This window comes from Bactrocera dorsalis, chromosome 1 (genome assembly GCF_023373825.1).
Source record: "Bactrocera dorsalis isolate Fly_Bdor chromosome 1, ASM2337382v1, whole genome shotgun sequence".
NCBI lineage: Eukaryota > Metazoa > Arthropoda > Insecta > Diptera > Tephritidae > Bactrocera > Bactrocera dorsalis.
This window is the reverse complement of record NC_064303.1, coordinates 96232666-96252380: the sequence shown is the minus strand read 5'-3', so window position 1 is coordinate 96252380 and position 19715 is coordinate 96232666. Positions and strand designations below refer to the sequence as shown.

Below are 19715 nucleotides of genomic sequence, written 5' to 3'. Positions count from 1 at the left end.
AGACATCTCCCACACTGACGTAAGTTGTAAGAATATACTTACTTACTTTGCTTTGGTGTTGCATTACATTTGTAAAAATAATTTCGGTTCATTGATAGCCTTTCGGTGCACAAGCACTTGGTGAAGTAAACAAGTTGGAGTTTAACGAGTTGATTATAATATTTTATTAGTAAGTGTTGTTTTTGCTGATAATTGAATTTAAGTATAGCTTTTTCAGTGTAAGAAATGAAACCAGTGTCTAAGAGATTCAAATGTTTTAAGTCTGAAAGCGAAAGGGAGAGAATAACTTTCTAAAATTCTGAACCTTCAAATTCAAAGTAACAAATAAATGAAAGACACAGAAAAGGCGATTATCAATTTTGTATAAAATAAGATAATAGTCAAAAAAACTGAGGTAGATAGAACATAGAAGCCCTCTCAAACTTTCAAAGTTATTATATTATTTCGTTAATGACGTCTTTCAAATGCATTCTAACCAAGTAAGGATGGGTAAGTTCAGGTGAAACCCAACATTTCATTCCTTTGCAAGCTGCCAGGGTCAAACCCAGGAAAATACCTTTATCCAATGATTTTCACGTTATATGAGAGGCAGGTTGGGCAGGTTTGCACTCAAAGTTTTTATCCCGATACATTTATTGGTGCCTGATTTGCATTCTGGAAAGTGGAGGAATCAGATGGTACTCAAAATTGTGTAATATTGAAAGTAAGCTACAACCATGCTTTCGCTCGTTTTCGTAACATAGGAATGTCAAGATAACAATAGATAATATATGTATGTTTGGTCGATATTGGTCGGGTAAGTCCAGAGATGTGACTTTGCACCGAAATATCCACGCTCATGATCCTTTTCCCTTTTTTGACGCAGTCTCCAATAAGGTTCTCTAGAATCGTCTCAGGTGTATAATTCAATGCCTCTGGAGTATATATTTATGGATTTATCGTATTTTTAGTAGTTTTAAACGGAACCGTGATATGCACTCCTCATATAATAATACTCCAGAGGCATTAAATTTTACACCTTAGACGATACGGGGTTATCACCTGATTTCATCCAACTCCAGTGCTGATTGATGTGTTCCAGAAATTTGTCCAGAACGAATTTGAATATTTTACCTTAATCGGTTTGTCTTCCGGAAATGTTCACCACCATAAATTCTATTTTGAAATCTTGCTCTTAATCCCTCAGTGCATCCAACGTTTAACTCTATAGGGCAGCTATATATAAAAATATGAAAAAAGGAAACAATGCTGAAAACCCCTATATATCTTACTCGCCGATCAAGTGAATTCGCTGAATAAACGCACACAGCTAAATGAAGCGAATTCGGAGGTTGCAGCAGGATATTGATTAAAAATTTGTCGAACAACTCACGAAGAATCAATGCAGTGTGCGTTCAGTGCATTATCGTGGTGCAACGGCTTCACGAAAACGATGTAGAATACTCAACTGGTATTTCTTGTTGACAGTTTGAACGGTCGAAAAGAATACGGGATTTACAAAACCTCCATAATTGAAGAAAACTGTCCACATAGCCTTGATTTTTACCTGCTTTGGCGTGATTTTTTCAGCTTCGGTTCACCTTTACCACGTTATGAGGCTGATTGATCGTATGTTTTCCGAGTTGCATGCATACATCCAAGACTCATCGCCACTAACAATACATTTCATGACATCATGGTAGTCAGAAACCATTGTTTCACAGACGTTAACGCGTGGCAGTTTTTCGAAAAAGTTGAATGATTTTGGAACCAATCGTGCCTTCACTTTTTTTAGGCCAAGTGATCTTTCTTCCGATATTCCAACGATTCCCGTAAGACCTTTGGCACAGATATCACTGACAGTCACACCAACAAAGAAATAAAATATTTCGAGAAATGGGTTTTCGCACGAAATTTAAACTGAAAAGTTCTATTCCCACAGTAGTATGAGCTTTTTTCATGAAAGCTCTCAGCAGAGCTTTTACATGAAAGCTCTCAATTTTTACTTCACTTTTTCCCATTAAAAAAACTATCCGTTTTCGCATCACATGAAAAATAAAACAATAATAAATATTGTAGTTTTTTTATTATTTATTGTTCAAACATAAAGCTGCCCAGGTTTGATTGATACAACATACATATGCACGAGTATATATGTGAGTATTTATTTAAAATTTCACTTAAAATGTTTTCATTTGGTATAGAACGTATTATTTTGCTATCGCCTTGACTATAAATATATATAAGTATATATATATAATTTAATTTAAAATATTTTCTGTTAACTCATTTAGTTTGTTAAAGTTTTTTCGGTATTTTTCACTTTTGTATTTGCTTTGGCCTAAAAACTACGAAAAATTATTGTTTTCATGTCAACATTTACAATTACAGTTATAATAGATAGGAGTAGATGTTTAGTACATATTACATATACATATAATACATAACAGTTGTTTTTGTTGTCCGCCGCTCACTTAAATACAATTACACAATATCCATTTATGAATGATTAAATTGCTAAAAATAACATTTTTATGGCAAACATTTTTCTACTAAAAGCTAAATATAATATCCATACATATGGGTAATTATTGTTGCTGTTACATACATATATAGGAACATTAAAAGTTTTTCTTTACTCAAATTGGTTTAGCACATACATACGAGTATATAGATCAATGAATATGTATATACTACGAATTGTTGTTATTTTGTTGGGAGAAATTAACAGTATTTTGTTTTTATAAATTTGCAAGGATTTAAAAAATCAATGAGCTTTCTCGAAAATTCTATTCGCATGCGTAAGCTTGCCTTTTTCACTAAGCTCTAAGCTTTTATATTTAAATAAACACTGAAATAAGTTAATTTACACGAGGTATTAGTCAAAGAACATACACGAACCCAAAAGCTCCTTAACAGAGAGAGAACTAGTAACGTAGCATGAAAGCCTTCGACTTCAAAAGCTTTCATTCTGACTATGGAATCACCTTTTAAATATATAGAAGAGGGAAACCCCTAAAACAATAAATTTTATATAAAAAGTTCAATTGATACAACTAAAAGCTTTAAAAAGCTTCAAAAAAGCTTTTGAATTAGAATGCAAAATTTGAAAGCTTTCTTATTTCAAAGGTTTAATAAATTTTCATACCAAATATTTTTTAATTTTGCAAATATTTTCAAAGAACTTGAAAGCTCCAAAGACACAAAATTTTTCCATTCACTAAGTAGAAATTCTAAAGTGCACAGATAAAATGAAAGTTATTTCCTGTTTCTAAAATGTTTATTACTTAAGCTTATGGAAAGCTTTCACTTGCATTTAAGCCTAAAGCTCAATTTTCTGAATATAAAACTTTTCAATAGGCTATTTTTAAACGTCTGGGAAATTTAATTAACTATATTTTGATAAAATTGATTGAAAGCTTTTGAAACCACAATAATGCCTACTCTCAAAGCTTTCAGCGAATACTGCTCATTTGTGAGTATATACAAATAGATTCGTTGAAACATTAAAAGTATTTACAAACTATAACAACTTTCATGAAAGCTTTCGACTCAAGTAAAGCCCAAGTGAAAGCTTTTCAGGCCTAATATAACGAAAGCTTTTTTGCTTATGAATACTTTGGCTCTACATGAGCCGACAATGAAAGCTTTCGAACAGAAAAATAACTCAATAACAGATAAATCTAAAGCGTTTATCCCTATATATTTCTTGCTAAAAACCTTCCAATAACATTGAAATTATTAGAGTGAAAGCTTTCCAGTCGTATATAACTCAATAAAGCGGAAGTGTAATCTCTCTTCTGCTAAGGAGCTTGTAATAACATGGAAAAATTTTTAAATTATTTCTCTATCATATTATTTAACCCATTATATTTAAATAACGTGCACTAAATAAAAAATTGGCAATTCCAAAATCAAAAATGTATCTCTATATATAACTAACCCTTTTATCTCACTTTCTATATTCTCTGTACATTTTGGCACATTACCATCCTCGTGCTTAATCTTTTTTGTCTTCAATGTGATTTTGGTTTAATTTCATTATATTTTTTGGTCGTCAACGCCTTCACTTAACTTCTTTGCTCATGTTTTTCTACTTTTTTCCATCGCGACTGGTAACTTAATAGTAACGTCCATTGTCGTAGATGCCACGTGTGCCATATTTTCGTTGTGTATCCACACCATCCATGGCATTCAACTTGTTTAACCAGGAGGCACGTTGTGCCAATGTATTGCCATTAGCCTCGTTGGGTGGTCGCTGTTCTTCGTTGCTGGATTCCAAAATCTGTATAATGAAACAATAGACGAATATGCTTTCGTTAAAATGTGGTCGTATGTCGAAGATATTAACAAATTGTATATTACTATATATATTATAATCTACAAAAGTTACTACTGATAATGTGATAATTTCAATTAGATCAACTGCCTTTGAGTCTTAATTCAAACTCTTACATATAGGAGTAGATATGGATACACAGTATTTGACAATATATACATAATTTATCAAATTCAAATACAGTTCTCAGCTTTATAAAATTCGACTTCAGTTTCAGAGCTTTTCTTCACAAATCCCCGAAAACATGTGATCAATTCTGAACTACCCATTTACGTCTGAATAATAACGAAAGAGTTCCATGCTCTTTTAAGGTCTACTTAGCACTCTCTCACTACCAAGTGTAGTTAGAGATATGAACCGCTTTGTTCCTTTCCTCGTTTGTAGCTAGTCGCGAATTTGATGGCGATTTCATAATGCCACTGTCATAGAACCCGCTTCCTTGTTGGCAAAAACTGGGACAGTCGACTTTCACAGCCCTCTCTTGAGGGGACTTTTCCATCAGCAAACTCATTTGCAATAGGAACAGATAGTAGACACTTTATGCACGGTCCGGCCTATAAAATGGATACATAACTATCTCACCGCCAAGCGTTCGGAGTTACTAGTGAATGACGCATGGCGCATTTTTGTCATCATACCATATTTACCCAAACAGAATCAAGACAACCGGAATTATTAATCCATACGCAGATCACTTGTATCATTGATACCGTGGTAATAATCGAATTCATGAGAACCAAAGATTTCATTTGCCAATGCTAGTAAGATGGATTAGTAATCATATCTCTTGTCGAAAGCGCTTTTGAGAGGATCCTCTTCTCTTCTTCAACTTAATTTTATCATGAATGCGGCAGAAACAGTTAAGGATGGGCTAAATTCGCATGTAACCGAATATTTCATACTTCTCCAACTTACCAGGATCAAAGATAAGGCAATACATTCAGGTGCAAAGGCTTGTAAGTTATATGAGTTGTTGGGCAAGTTTTTACCCGATTTTATCCATTTTGATTTTGGATACGAAGATGCACATTTATTAGAAAAACAACTCACACATTTGACAGCTTTACTGGTTTAGGAGATACATTAATTCTCTTAGAAGGCGGGACAATATTCATTACTTTTAAATTTCTAGTCCACTAGTGCCCTCTAGTACAGCAACCGCTTTAGAAATTCTCGTATATCTGAATTAAGTGCTTTGCTATGGCGTTTTATAGGTTTTCGATTAATGACACTTTGTGGACGTGGCAGTCTACTAACTCATCTTCACATTTTTGTCAAGGATCAAGTGTACCAAGTTTCATTGCAATATCTCAAGTTTTACACAAGTTAACGCTTGCAGAGAAAGACGTACGGACAGCCGGACAGTCACTCGGAATTCAAATTGCTTACCGCCCCTATCATTTATATATATAACCCTATATCGATATTCGACTATTTTTCTCTGTATACAACATGTTGTAAGAGTCTAAAAAGACACAAACATATATACCATATACTTGTATGATAAGATCAGAAAAATAAGTCCGGATTGCACCGCGACCTAAGGTCTATTTTGCGCTCTCCTAAGTCACAACGACCCACCTAGCCCCAGCATCTTGATAAAGTCCAATATACTGCTATGTGCTAGTGAGGCGATATGATCCCTATTAGGAAACATTGATCCAAAGGCCTTTATCCTCCGTCTGCAGACGATTAGCAGGTATTCTGGAGTTTCAGGCCCGGCAATTTGCTCAAGATGTTTTATGTAAGTGGCCACTGGCCACTGTAAAGTGTAGCATGCGACAAGTAGCCTAAGTTTGTTCCTAGAGGGGTTGATTACATTTTTAACCTGCTGATGTTATAACTCCCATTAGCAACTTGACCTGGATTGGGAATGGAGTCTCTCTCTGCCTAGCTCCTTCTTCTTTGCTGAGCAGCTCCTTTATGGTATGAGGATCCACCGCGATGAAGGTTTCAGTTTCTACCATATTAGTGGATGCTGCGGAGCGGATATAGTTATTAGCCAGTTCATTCCCAGCTATACCTTTGTTACGTTCCGATAGACTATTGAGTCATTCTTTACACTCCTACACCGGTACCGTTTTGATCTCGAAGGCAGAGATTGTTTTAAGTGCCGCTTGACGTCCGAACGCATGCAGCTTCATGTCGGTTGGGAGATGCCGTATATCCTTAAACACCTGCACCACGACAAGATACCTGCCATTCGCACAGAAACTATATATGAGGTCAGAAAACCAATGATTGTATAAGAAAAATTTGCTTATCTAAGCGAAAACTAAAATATTTAACATTTATTACGAAGAATTCGCATTCATTTATCAACAGCATCCTCAGCACATTCAATACTATTACATTTTCGACACGCAACAAGCACAACAGAGCCAACAGATGCAACAACAATAGTTATATGCGGTCATACAAAGTAATCACAAGCATAAAATAGATAAAGAAGAAGACAAAACAAATCGTCTATGTTCACGCACGCTGTGTGTGGGAAGTTTGCAGATTTTCCAACCGAAATTCGAATATATACAATCCTTTATATGTATATTTTCTGCGAATCACGGCGCTGCGGCAAAAATAAATGTGTTAATGTGATAATAGCAACATTGTTAATGGAGTGTGTTGTGTATTTGGGTAACCCGCACGAACCTTATTGGAGCTGCAGCCGCTTGGAGACGAGCGCTTTGGCGTGGATGTTGCAAGCAAACAGCAGGTAGCGGTGGCAACTGACACGCAAACAAACACATACAGAAACATGTGTATAATGACAGCGCATAATAGCCTGCAGTAGACTGCTGCCGTTATTGTTGTTGTTGTTGGGGCGGCTGTTGCGCTCATAAGCGTCAAAAGTGCGATCTCATCAACATTGTCTAATCTTTATCGCAGACTCACACTTATGTACATACTCGTGTTTATCTTCTCGCCTAGTCTACGCTCTAATCTCAACCATAATACTGCTTTGCTGCTTCTTTCATTGTTTTTGTTGTTGTTAGTGTTGCTTAAAAACTTACGCTGACGCGATAATAACAAATTAACTTTAACAAATGAATTGTTGCTAATTAAAATGTGGCAACAACGACGCCAGCGAGCAGATATTGGACCGTAGACGAAGCTGGTGGCAACAGCGTGTAGCGGATCGCTCGATTGCGGTATGCGGCGTAATGTGGTGCCTACGTTTTTTATTGTTTTTGTTGCTACCACGAGGCTTACTTTGCTCCTCTTAGCCATTTGCCCCACTGTTTGGACTCTTCATATAGCCTAATTATTAACTTAGCCAAACTTATCTCTTCATGCCACAATTTTTCTGTCATTTTCGGTTAATTTTAGTAAATAGTGGCCGTAATTGTTGGCTGCGAGGGCGTCCGACAGCACCTGTTGCTTCAATAACTACCCACACACCGGCGCGGAAAGCTACCTTAGCATTAGCCAGACACTTTCCTTTATTACGCCAGCGCATTTTGTTATTATTGTTGCTTTTATTTGAACAGTTTTCATGATGGCTCCCCACTTTGACACTTTAATTTCATTATCTGAAAATTATTTTGATGCTCTTCTTGCCTTAGCAACAAGTGTGCCGCTTCCATACGATGGTGGCTCGATAAATCAGGGATTTAAAAATATTGTGCTAGAGTAAGACATGTAGTATTTCACGAAGGAAATTAATTTAAGACGTATTCAATACTTTAGGGAACTAAAACATACTAATCCATTCGAGTCGTCATAAAGTCCATTATTCCATACCCTGGAAGCGTTCCATTCTTTTTGAGTCTAGCGCCTCCTGGGTGGCGTCATCTCCTTCGGCACTGCCAAGCTTTTGGCAGATTATCTCGGTAGATATACCATTATATTAAACATTTTAACGAATTTAAGCTAACAACGCTTCGTTGATCTATGAGGGTTTAGTGATCCACTTTCAGCAGTTTATGGGTAACACAAAAGACAAATATCTGTCCAGGTCAGATACCATGTTTTCGATTTTGGGTGAACCCTTCCACTTAACCTACGCTCAAACTTTTAATTATCTACATTTCTTCGCCATAGGTTAGATTTTACGTAGAGTCTTCTACCCATTCGCATTGCTCTCGACATTGATGATAGAGAAAACTGTCATAAGAAGCATTCGTATGAGGAAGTCGTCACTTTATCTATAGTCTCGCACTATAACAAACCGCTCAGATATGTTCTCCCGGCTTATGATTTAGCTGGTGATGTTAATAAGTGTCAACGTAGGTCCAACTTTGTTAATTTAAGACCATCTTTAACGTTTGAACTTTCTGGTCATCACCTTCTACAATTTTTTTGATATGTCTGTTACGCAGACTACTAACCCGTTTGCCTTATATTTAGAGAAATTAAAATCTTACTCCTCGAACTACCCCTGTATTTTACGTCATGTATATCTTTCCGCATTAATACCTACAAGTGGTCCTCCATCAACTTTTCCTTGGTACTTGCTTCAATCTCAGTTTACCTCTCACTTCACTTAACGGTTTATTATCACTTTTGAACATCTTGGGCAAAACGACTCTTACATAAATAGGCGAAGGAATGTGTTGAAAAGTTCGAAAATTTAATGGGCGTTAGGAAAAGTGGTCATCACTTAATATCGCCTTATTTTATTATTATTTTTAGTCAATTAAGAGTAATTAGATTAGTATTACGTGTGTAAAAAAAATTCAATTACTTAACTATTTAACCTGCTGTTAAGTTGGTTCGTTGTTGTTACACTATGCGGCAAAATCTGCATTTTTTCTTTGGTAAAATAACCAGCTGAGTTTGTGCTAGCAACTGGCAGCTGTACTCTGAGTTTCTTTAATCATAGCAATTCAGATTTCCATCGCAAAATATATTGTAATTTTTATTTCGGCCTCGACGGACTCTTTTGTATTAACATATTCGAAGTGATTGCAATCTCTCACTGAAAACAAACTACCGTTATCCTTCTAATATAGATTCTAGATTGTAGAAAGTTTAGATATATATAGTGGTCTTACTATTGAAAACAGCTACTCTCTTTCTATTCTCCCTCTTTCTCTCTCTCTCCCTTTCTCTCTCTCTCTATCACTGGGAAGATAGTGTATCACTACCGAGAACTACCACTCTAATTCCCTCTATCTTTCTCTTTCTCTCTCTGCCTAGTCGAGTTAGTAATGGCCTATCAAGTAAAGAAGGTTCAGCTAAGTTCTGGTTCTGCATACTGTATACTTCGACACGACCTCCAACTATGAGGATCCTTGAAGCAGAATGCTTTCCGATTTCAACCTAAAGTAGCCTTTGTATTCCTCTTAAATTCTATTGCACATCACCGCCGAGGCTCACAATTTTCAGAAGAGACATATTTGGAACTAATATTATATACAATTTTTTCTCTCTCTCAAGCTGAAGGCTTGCGATCTGAAACCTCTACCCCTTTCACTGCTTTTGTTTTATCTTTTCATTAAAAAAAAAAATAATCTCCGGCTTATTTCAATAAAAGTACACGCTTATTTTATGTGAAATGCCTTACATATCTACACGTAGCAACAATGTCCGAACAATTTAACCGGCCATGCCATACCAGCCAGCTAAGTCCGGCTAAAGTCAAGCTTAATGTATAGTAATGTCGAAAGTTCAACTTCGCGACGTGCGAAATGCCTGCTTGTCAGGTGTAAATAATGTGTTAGCGTTTTTATTGTTTTTTATTTTACACATTTTAATTGCACACCGCAGAAACAATTAAAATATAAATACGCATTAAAGCGCGCGCTCACCTTCAGGCATGCGGGAACAACGCTGCCTTAGTGCCCTTAAGTGAGAAACGCTAAGCTACTCAAGGCGATTTGGTAGCGTATTAAGGTCTCCACGCTGTACACTATATTTAGTCAGCTCGTAAACGAGACGCACGAATTTAGGCTGAACTGACCTGCGCAATAACGGTGTTAAGTCCAAAAAATGTGTAATGATGATTATAATAGCGGCTTAAAGAAATATTTTTATATATGGAGATATATATACATATACTTGTATACTAGTGTGTATATATGTATCTGCGAGTCGACACGGAAAAGCAGTTTATGTATTCCTCTGTCACTTGACAACTATGCGGTCGTAAATAATTTTTTACTACGGCACATTTAATTATTTAAATACCTAAATTATTTCTCGTAATATTTTTGGCCTGTAAATCTTGCACTAATCTCAGCAGTTGATTATTTCAATTAATTTGATTAAATTCATTATATTTAGAAACTGTTTTAGTTTTTCGCATCATTTTTTCTTTTTCTGTTTTTGAAGATGAACGAAAATATTTTCAAATGACATTAATAAAATCTTAAATATTCAAGAAAGAGAAAGATACATATTTACTAGTAAGACGTTTAAAGCAAGCAGCATAACTTTCAAGCTAACTTAGAGTTGTATTAAAAGAGATCAACACGATAAACTACTAGCTCCAGCGCTATTTAATCATCATTGAATTAATAAGTACAAATCTCGAAAATGTACCGATTAAAGCACTATAAGTACGAAACAATACAAGATTTATGATCTAAGAACTTAAGAGTGAAGAGAAACGAAGTTTTTGGGATCATGCCATGAGATTTCAGAAATAGTTTTAAATACCTATGCGAATATCCCAACTTGAAAAAACTTAAAAGATTGCTCAAACAGGTGCCTCTTTTATTCCTAGAAATAATAATATTCTTTAGTTCTGCGTTCTTTAAATTAGAAAAAAAACTATTCTCGAAGAAAAAAATTGCGGAGATGTAGAAACTTTTTGAGACTGAGATAACAGCTAGTCACACCAACAAAAATGTGGGTCTGAGCTCTGGTAAATAAATCAATCGAAATATCCACTCCACGGCTTAGGACATATTTTTTGCAGGATTGTCACTGTTTTTTAATCCCTAGTTTATTCAAATTTGTTTCGTGGATTGTGAACCTCATTTCCATTATTATCCTCATCTCCTTTTCTGTAAAACTCCATTATACACCACTCTTCGCACTGTCAACGAATAAATAAAGTTATTTTCGAATATGTAAGGTAGTGTTGTCGTAGTTACGTCAGCTAGTAAAGAGGCCCTACTCCGCTCACGTCGGATTGGGAGTGAATTGGATCTCATCACTTCAGAACTACTTGCCCTTTCCAAAAATCATTTTGTTACAAATATTACAATTATATTAGGAGTTTTCTGGACGTTGTTCAAAAGGTATTCCTAATGCAATGCTACAAATCCACTCGGGCATAAATTGTAAAATAAATTAATACAGATGTTATTTCCTTCATTGTCCAGTTTTTACAATACTGAGATTGATACAGCTCTGCAGAATAGTTAGCGGAAATTTGTGATTATCTCGAAACGCTTTGTCGATTTATGAGATTTTTTATAATAAATTTTCAAATAGTTCGAGGTACCACAACAAATCGGCGTATAGAGTGTCCAAGTGAGATCCTTGTTAGAATCAACCATTTAACCTAAACTAAACCAAACAACACACACTACTTTGTAAAAAATAACTTAAAAACTAGCAAGAACATCTATTTCTTTAATGTCGCTGCAACCCTGGGTCGATCTGAGCCAAGAACACAACACTTCACCAGTTGCTTCTATCCTCTGCGAGGCCACACCTGTTGTAGGTACATGCCAAGATCAGACAGGCCTTTATGCACTTGCTCCTGCCATTGGATGCCTGTACGCCCTTGTTTCCATTGTGCACCCATGGGTCTCGAGTAGTTTATCGCTGGAGCATCATCTTTCATGCGAACAACCTGACCTAACCAACGCATTCGTTGGATTCATATGCGCTCATCCATATCCATGCTGTCATAGAGCTCAGCAGTTTGTGGTTCCATCTTCTTCGCTATTCATCGCTCACGCGGACTGCTACAAAGATCTTGCAAAGAACAGTTCTCTCGAATGATCCAAGTGTTTTCGTATCTCGGATCGTTATTGTCCGTGTTTGTGCGCCGTATAATAGGATGGAAATGATACGAGACTAATAGGGCGTAATTTTTCTTCGTCGAGAGAGAGAGAGATGTGATCTTAATTGCGTACCGATCGCTAAGTAGCATCGTTTGGCTAGAGTTATTCTGCGCTTGATCTGTAGGTTTAAATTGTCCGTGGAATTTAGGCTTCACTTTTTTCAAATTTGTAACTACCAACAACCTCGGTTATTGACCTCCCACAAAGTTGATGATCACAACAAATCGAGAACATATTACTTCGGACATCTTGAAGGGAATAACTCTTCTTTGACATCAGACTTTGTGCATATCTTTTTAAATTTTCAAAGCCATTTTTAAATTAGGTAAATAGTTAATCAATATTAATCACTACCATTTCACAAAACGTACAATCCGTGGAATCAAATAGACATGCATACAAGTACATATATGTAAAGGGTGATTTTTTAAGAGCTTGATAACTTTTTTTAAAGAAAAAACGCATAAAATTTGCAAAATCTCATCGGTTCTTTATTTGAAACGTTAGATTGGTTCATGACATTTACTTTTTGAAGATAATTTCATTTAAATGTTGACCGCGGCTGCGTCTTAGGTGGTCCATACGGAAAGTCCAATTTTGGGCAACTTTTTCGAGCATTTCGGCCGGAATAGCCCGAATTTCTTCGGAAATGTTGTCTTCCAAAGCTGGAATAGTTGCTGGCTTATTTCTGTAGACTTTAGACTTGACGTAGCCCCACAAAAAATAGTCTAAAGGCGTTAAATCGCATGATCTTGGTGGCCAACTTACGGGTCCATTTCTTGAGATGAATTGTTGTCCGAAGTTTTCCCTCAAAATGGCCATAGAATCGCGAGCTGTGTGGCATGTAGCGCCATCTTGTTGAAACCACATGTCAACCAAGTTCAGTTCTTCCATTTTTGGCAACAAAAAGTTTGTTAGCATCGAACGATAGCGATCGCCATTCACCGTAACGTTGCGTCCAACAGCATCTTTGAAAAAATACGGTCCAATGATTCCACCAGCGTACAAACCACACCAAACAGTGCATTTTTCGGGATGCATGGGCAGTTCTTGAACGGCTTCTGGTTGCTCTTCACCCCAAATGCGGCAATTTTGCTTATTTACGTAGCCATTCAACCAGAAATGAGCCTCATCGCTGAACAAAATAAAGCGCGAAACACATTTCGAACCGAACACTGATTTTGGTAATAAAATTCAATGATTTGCAAGCGTTGCTCGTTAGTAAGTCTATTCATGATGAAATGTCAAAGCATACTGAGCATCTTTCTCTTTGACACCATGTCTGAAATCCCACGTGATCTGTCAAATACTAATGCATGAAAATCCTAACCTCAAAAAAATCACCCGTTATAAATCGTTTTAAAACTTTCGCTTACTATATTTTATATTATAAAAGTAATTTACACTGAAAAGCGTGGGTAGCGCTCAACAGGGCTGCGTTGCAGATAATTAAATGCAAGAAAATCATTTATCATCTATACTAGTCAGTGTGTGTGTAGTTAAGTGTCTCAACGTAAATAAGAAAAATTGCAAAAAAATTCAAATTTTATTTAACAAATTGAAATCGCCGCAACCACAACATGAAGTGCAAATGTACGCACATACAAACAAAAAATACAGAAATTCGCCTATGGTGCGTTGTGTAGGAAAACACCAACATTTCCACTGAAATAATAAGCGCACAGCTTGTTTTTATTGTTGCGACACAGCGACGCTTTTGTAAAGGGAATATTTTTGTAGGTTAGCAAAACAAAAGTTTTCGGTTCAAGTGCATGACCTGGATTAGCGCCAAAATAGTGCACATACGAACACAACAACAACAGCAATAACACAAAAGCGAAGAGAGGTAAGCGAGTAGTTGGCAAGGTGGCTAAAATATACCTATGTATGAACGCATCACCTTCGAGTGCGAAAAGCTTCGTGATTATGACGTCAGTAAGCTACAACTGTAATGCTGTGAAATTGAAATGTGAACCGAAGTGCATTGTAGGCAAACGAATGCCGGAAGCGAAAGAAAACTGAGCAGACATACTCGTAGGTACATATGAAAGACTTTGAGAGGAACAATAAATCGAAACAAGAAGTTTGGCCGAGTTCGAGGTTTTTAAGAAGAGAGCAAAAATTAATATTCAAAGTTAAAAGCAACGATTTTTTTAAAACTACATTAACCGTTATGCGGCCTTAACAACAGTACTTTAATTATCTCGCCATGGTATTGACCTAAGACTTTGTCGCATATTCAGTTCGGTTTATCGCAGTGAGCGGCAATGTTGGTGGATTTATGAGGATTAGATTGTACTTTCTTCTTCTTCTATTTCTACTATCTAGTAATCTACCTTCCAGGCATGTCTAACAGTATGTTTCTAGGTGCTTTCAAAACCGCTGGTAGCAACTTTGTTGTTACGTTTCCAACGTTATCTGTGAACTTTTTAGTAATTCATATCCTCATTCTTACTTATATGTCATTTGAGTACGTCCGTCTGAAATACCGAACAGCATTGAAGAAGTACTTTGAACCTCTACGACTAATAAAACTAAGATGCTGTTGATATCCAGGAACAAATCGATATTTGACAATCACTTAAAGCTACCAATACTGAGATCCTTACTTACACGTTAGGATGCTGTTCATTGCTATACCGAAAACAGCCTAGCGTTCACAGATTCGACTTCGAACATCCTATTGTAATAGCCTCTTTCATCCACGTAAGCAATCACTACGGCAACAGATCCGCAATACTGTCGTTGAACTAGCTGATTGTACGCTCAAAATCTGTCTGTTCTAACTATCTTCACCTCTCTTCGTGTCGTTGGCACTCTATTATCGTCTTGGAGAGAGTGTGCAGGGGTTATGTTAGATGCATTAGATTCCAGGTCGGAGGTGCGGGTACCTCAAGCACAAAAGGTACATGTCTTTCCATTAGAGGATGGGAAGTCGGGCCTTTGGCCTGGTTAGGTCTAATCGATCCCCAGGTTTTGATGGTTTGAGTGGAGAGATGTGTAAGAGCTTGTGGAAGTTCATTCCGGAATATCTCTGGGAATGTCTGGGTCCCCCGTGAGTGGAAAAAAGCAAAGGAAGTCCTCTGATAAGACCAGGTGCGAGCCTCGTTCTTATCGGGACATCAGTCTCCTTCCAGTACTTGGAAAAGTGCTGAAAAGAGTTATGGTGGAATGGCTTCTGGAGCTAGTGCGGGGTATGTGGTCGAAAAGGCAGTAAGTGTTCTGGAAAGGACTCTGTTACTATGCAACCGGGTACCGGACCTAAGGTACGGCAAAGATTTTAGATAGACCTCGAACCCTACCAAGGTGGTTGGCATTCCACATTGGTGCTGAAAATGCCAGACATTTTCGGGGCGCTGACAAACGCATTGATTTGATCCGCTGTGCTTTGGAGCGCCGTGGGGTAAAACTGTCGTTAAATACACCTAACTATCAATCAAATCTAGCTTTTTCGTTATTGTACTTGTTTGAGTGTCTGATCATATCGAAATCGTTAGAAACTACAAAGTCGATGACCTAGTGAGAAGACAACCATCATCCTCTTGCGTTCTAATAATCGACCTAAGGACCTATTTAATATGAGCTTGATAGACGTTAGTCGATGACATTTATGACCGCAAGAGCCTTCTGTCAGAGACCAGAACTCAGGAGATCTACTTACTCTTAACAAGGTTTTTCTTGCCGGAAACATTAGAGTTCTTACTGGAAATTGTATAGTATGACGTAACGCTAAAAATCTTGTCGTACCCAATTTTTGAAAGTTGGATGATGAAGAGTTAGACGAAACTGATTTTACCTTTATGACAGACTCAAAGCGCTTTGTCAATTTTAAAGAGAGTTTATATATCTGCACATTGTAGTTATAGGCATCATAATGGACTGGCGTTCTAAGCTGTAATAGTGTGATCTCTATTGGCGCTTGTTGCAGAATCGACCATTTAACCTAACCTAAGCATCAGCCTACTAAATCGGTATTATTTGTAATTAATTAAATTATTTTATATCCTATAGTCGACCGCATATCTCACTTTCCAACAAAAAATTTCAGTACAAATGTAATTAAATATGCGGCATTCGCCCACAAGTTGCAACTTCCAATCAAAGCGTGCCGCGCAACCGTCAAAAATCAAAGCAAATTATATTTCATAGTAGCAAAATGGTCTGCAAATAAAATTTTCATTGCCTCGGTTAATGATCGGCTACGAAATTACTCCAGTTAGTCGTTTGTGGTCAGACATTGCGATTATAGATTACCGATCACCGATTGACGATTGACCTCAACCGCAAACGGTTTGGGCATCAAAGCCATCAATGCCGCGGGCTTTAAAACGGATGAATGGGTATTAATATTATATGTAAGCGATTGAATGATTTTGACCGCTAATAATTATGAATGGCTGGCGTATTAACGAAGATATGTGGTAGGAGGCGAAATGCATAAAGATTTGGGGCAATAGGCAAGCGGAAAGAAACCGATAGACTATGAAAAGTTTGATTGGAGATTGCAGACTGGCGGTCGACGGAATTAATAAACAGTTTTTAATATTTAATTATACTCCATATTTTTCCTAGTATTGCTTTATTATATGCTGTCTGATGTGCAAACTTCGCACATCTATGACTTCAAAGCTTTAAATTAACAAATATTTTGTTTAGTCGCAATTTTTACTCAACAAACAGAGATCGCGAAAATTATTACTTGCTGCAATGACTTGAAGAGTAGCTGAAAAAGTTTGCAAAAATGATTAATGATTTTGAAAATAATTGTGAAAAATTAGCTTGTCATTATGTAAGAAAACGTGAATGAAGCTTCCTCTTCACACCAAAATGTCAGACGTGTTTTTTAATGCTCAGGCAGTAGCGTACTCCAAAATAGTCAGAAAAAAGCGGAGATGAAAAGTTCAAAAATGCATACTGAGCTTAGAAAATGAAGTGCTGGAACTAAAATCAAATATGAAGTTTAAACACTACGATTAGGTTGGGTTAAGGGACTGATACTCGCGACGTTTATACGAAGAATTCCACATAAACATTTGTATCACCGTTCCGTTATGATACCAAAAACTTGTAACTACCAATCAAAATTCGCTCATAATGTGACGAAGCGCTTTGAGTCTAACACAAATCTATTGATAATATCCACAACAGTCCAAAGTACCGAGCTCACATAGAGACCAGTATTGTAATGCTGAGCCGCTCTTCCTACTCCCCTTTTGAGGCTATTATCTGAAAATTGAATCTTGATAAGATAAAATGTAGTTATAGACTCACTCAGATAGCAGAACAGCCTTGAATTTATTACAGTTCGTTCTAGGTGGGTCGAGGAGTGCTTAACCTCGCTATCAATAGCATCGAGTGTCTTTGTGATAAGACTGGTATGGGTGCCAGGCCATAGCGGGATCGAATTGTAAGGCTTATAAGCTAGCAAGGAAAGGCACTGCGGAAGCTTGGCCAGCATTGGGCCACCAACTTGCGCAGTCGCAAAGGTACTGTCCCTCATTTGGGAGGTCAAGACTTAAACACTTCAGTTCGCATACCTTCAGAGTGTTCAGAGTTTTGCCAATCTGTAAGTCCGACCACAGGAGTTCTTATTTGCTTTGCCCTCACAAAGGGCTTCATATACCAGTTCACGTGCGATCATCGATAAGTCATCTAACCTAACTTTATCATTGAGTAAGGAAGGTACGATGTCTAGTAAAAGAAAATGCAAGGGTGCTAGGTGGTCGAGGCTGAGCTGGGATATTCTTTAAAAATCAAAATAGTCCCTTAATAGTCAAAGTTGTAGAAACCAGCACTTAATGACCTATTTAAGCCCTTTGCCCTTCGGGGCAACCATTCCAAGACATCCGCGTATCCGACACACCTTCCGTTGATGATGAGGAGCTCTTCAGGTCATACTCTAATATTACTAGGTGACCGCGATCCACCGAGCGATACCCACAAATAGAGTACTATAGTAATAAGCGGATATAAAAACAACTCGTTATACAAACTCTGCATTGCAAACCAGTTCGCGTCTCCCTTCGGGACATCAGCACTTGTTACTCCAGAGTTCATTTTTACCCATCATTGTTGTTTTTCTTTCATTTATTTTTATATGCAAATTTTAAGTATTTTATATTTATCATAACATTTGTGTCAATTTCGTTAAGAGTATCGCCCCTTTCGCTTTTTTGCTAACTTCTTCTCTCTCTCTCGCTTTTACGCCGTCTACATTACCCTTTCCCAACAGCCGTAACTTTATGAACTTAAGCACTTTGTAAGTCCATTGAGAAGACGCAAAACTTTTACCACTCAACAGCATGACTTTTGAAAAATAATACGGCTCATAGAGATACCTCAATACTTGAATTCGCTGAAAATCGGCATATAATGCTGTTAATTGTCGTAATGATTTTTACACCCGCTTTATCGCAACACTTCAACACTTAGCTAAGCACGCAAGAAATGAGAAGTACGAACGATGTGCAAATGACAACGAAATGAATAGAGATAACAATGGTGAACTCTTGCATAGATGTATTTGAAGAGATCTTGAGGTATTTGCAGATTTCTGAGATTATAAATCAACCAATCGTTGCAAAAATAGTGAAGAAGTGGAGATTTAGAGTGTAGGTGGCATATTTTAAAGACACGCCCTGATACACGAGCCTACAAAAGTTAAGAAGCTAAGTGAATGTTTCCAAAACTTCCATATCTCGTATCTGTTTTACCGATTTCCTACGAATCTGGTAAACGAAACTTATAAAAGTTATTTGATATTTTCAGACTTTTTCAGATGCTAAGATATATAATTCCTACTCAGATCGTTTGAAGCTGCTATAAGGCAAACACTTTGCTAACTACCCTCGTCTCGCTCTCACTATTTCAACCCTTGTTCTCTCTTAACCACGAGAGTAAGCATTCCCAGTGTGATGTGTTTACGAACTATTTCCTACAGCTGAGCAATAAATCTACTTATGTACTTATCAACAAATCGGGCATAGGCAAAAGTAATTACCGAAAAAATATTTGTCCACGAATAAATATTCCACAATAGATATAACCCAAACTATAAATACTCGTCTCCACAATAAGAAATGACAAAACGAAACTTCAAACAATGAGCTTTACAACAATATTACCGATTTATTACCATTAAAGCAATAAATTCGCGGAATCGATTACCGCAACGAACCTTCAAAAATCGTAATAGTTGTGGAATTTTTACCATTTTTTCCATTATTTATACGAATACTGATTTACAATGTGAGTATAACAAAGTACGAATATGAATTACTCAATGACGAATATTTGATTACGACCAATAAGTTACCACTTAGATATTAAACCGAAAATCTTTGCGCTATTTTATTGAGAGCTTTTGAAATGCTGCGATGAGATGCCAAAAAATTTCAAATGTACAGTGGGTTATAGGTGAGAAAATCTTAAGT

General features: G+C 36.9%; 1 protein-coding gene across 2 annotated transcripts in view; it reads right to left on the bottom strand.

The window, feature by feature from the left end:
• Positions 1-2063: 2063 nt before the first annotated feature.
• The window catches only part of LOC105228780 (uncharacterized), a 40252-nt gene continuing 22600 nt past the window's right edge, over positions 2064-19715 (bottom strand). For both annotated transcript variants that reach the window (XM_011208748.4, XM_029551331.2), the window contains exon 3: positions 2064-4264. In XM_011208748.4, the coding sequence (XP_011207050.2) occupies positions 4100-4264 (165 nt within the window). In that variant the 3' untranslated portion in view covers positions 2064-4099. The remainder of the gene's footprint in view (positions 4265-19715) is intronic.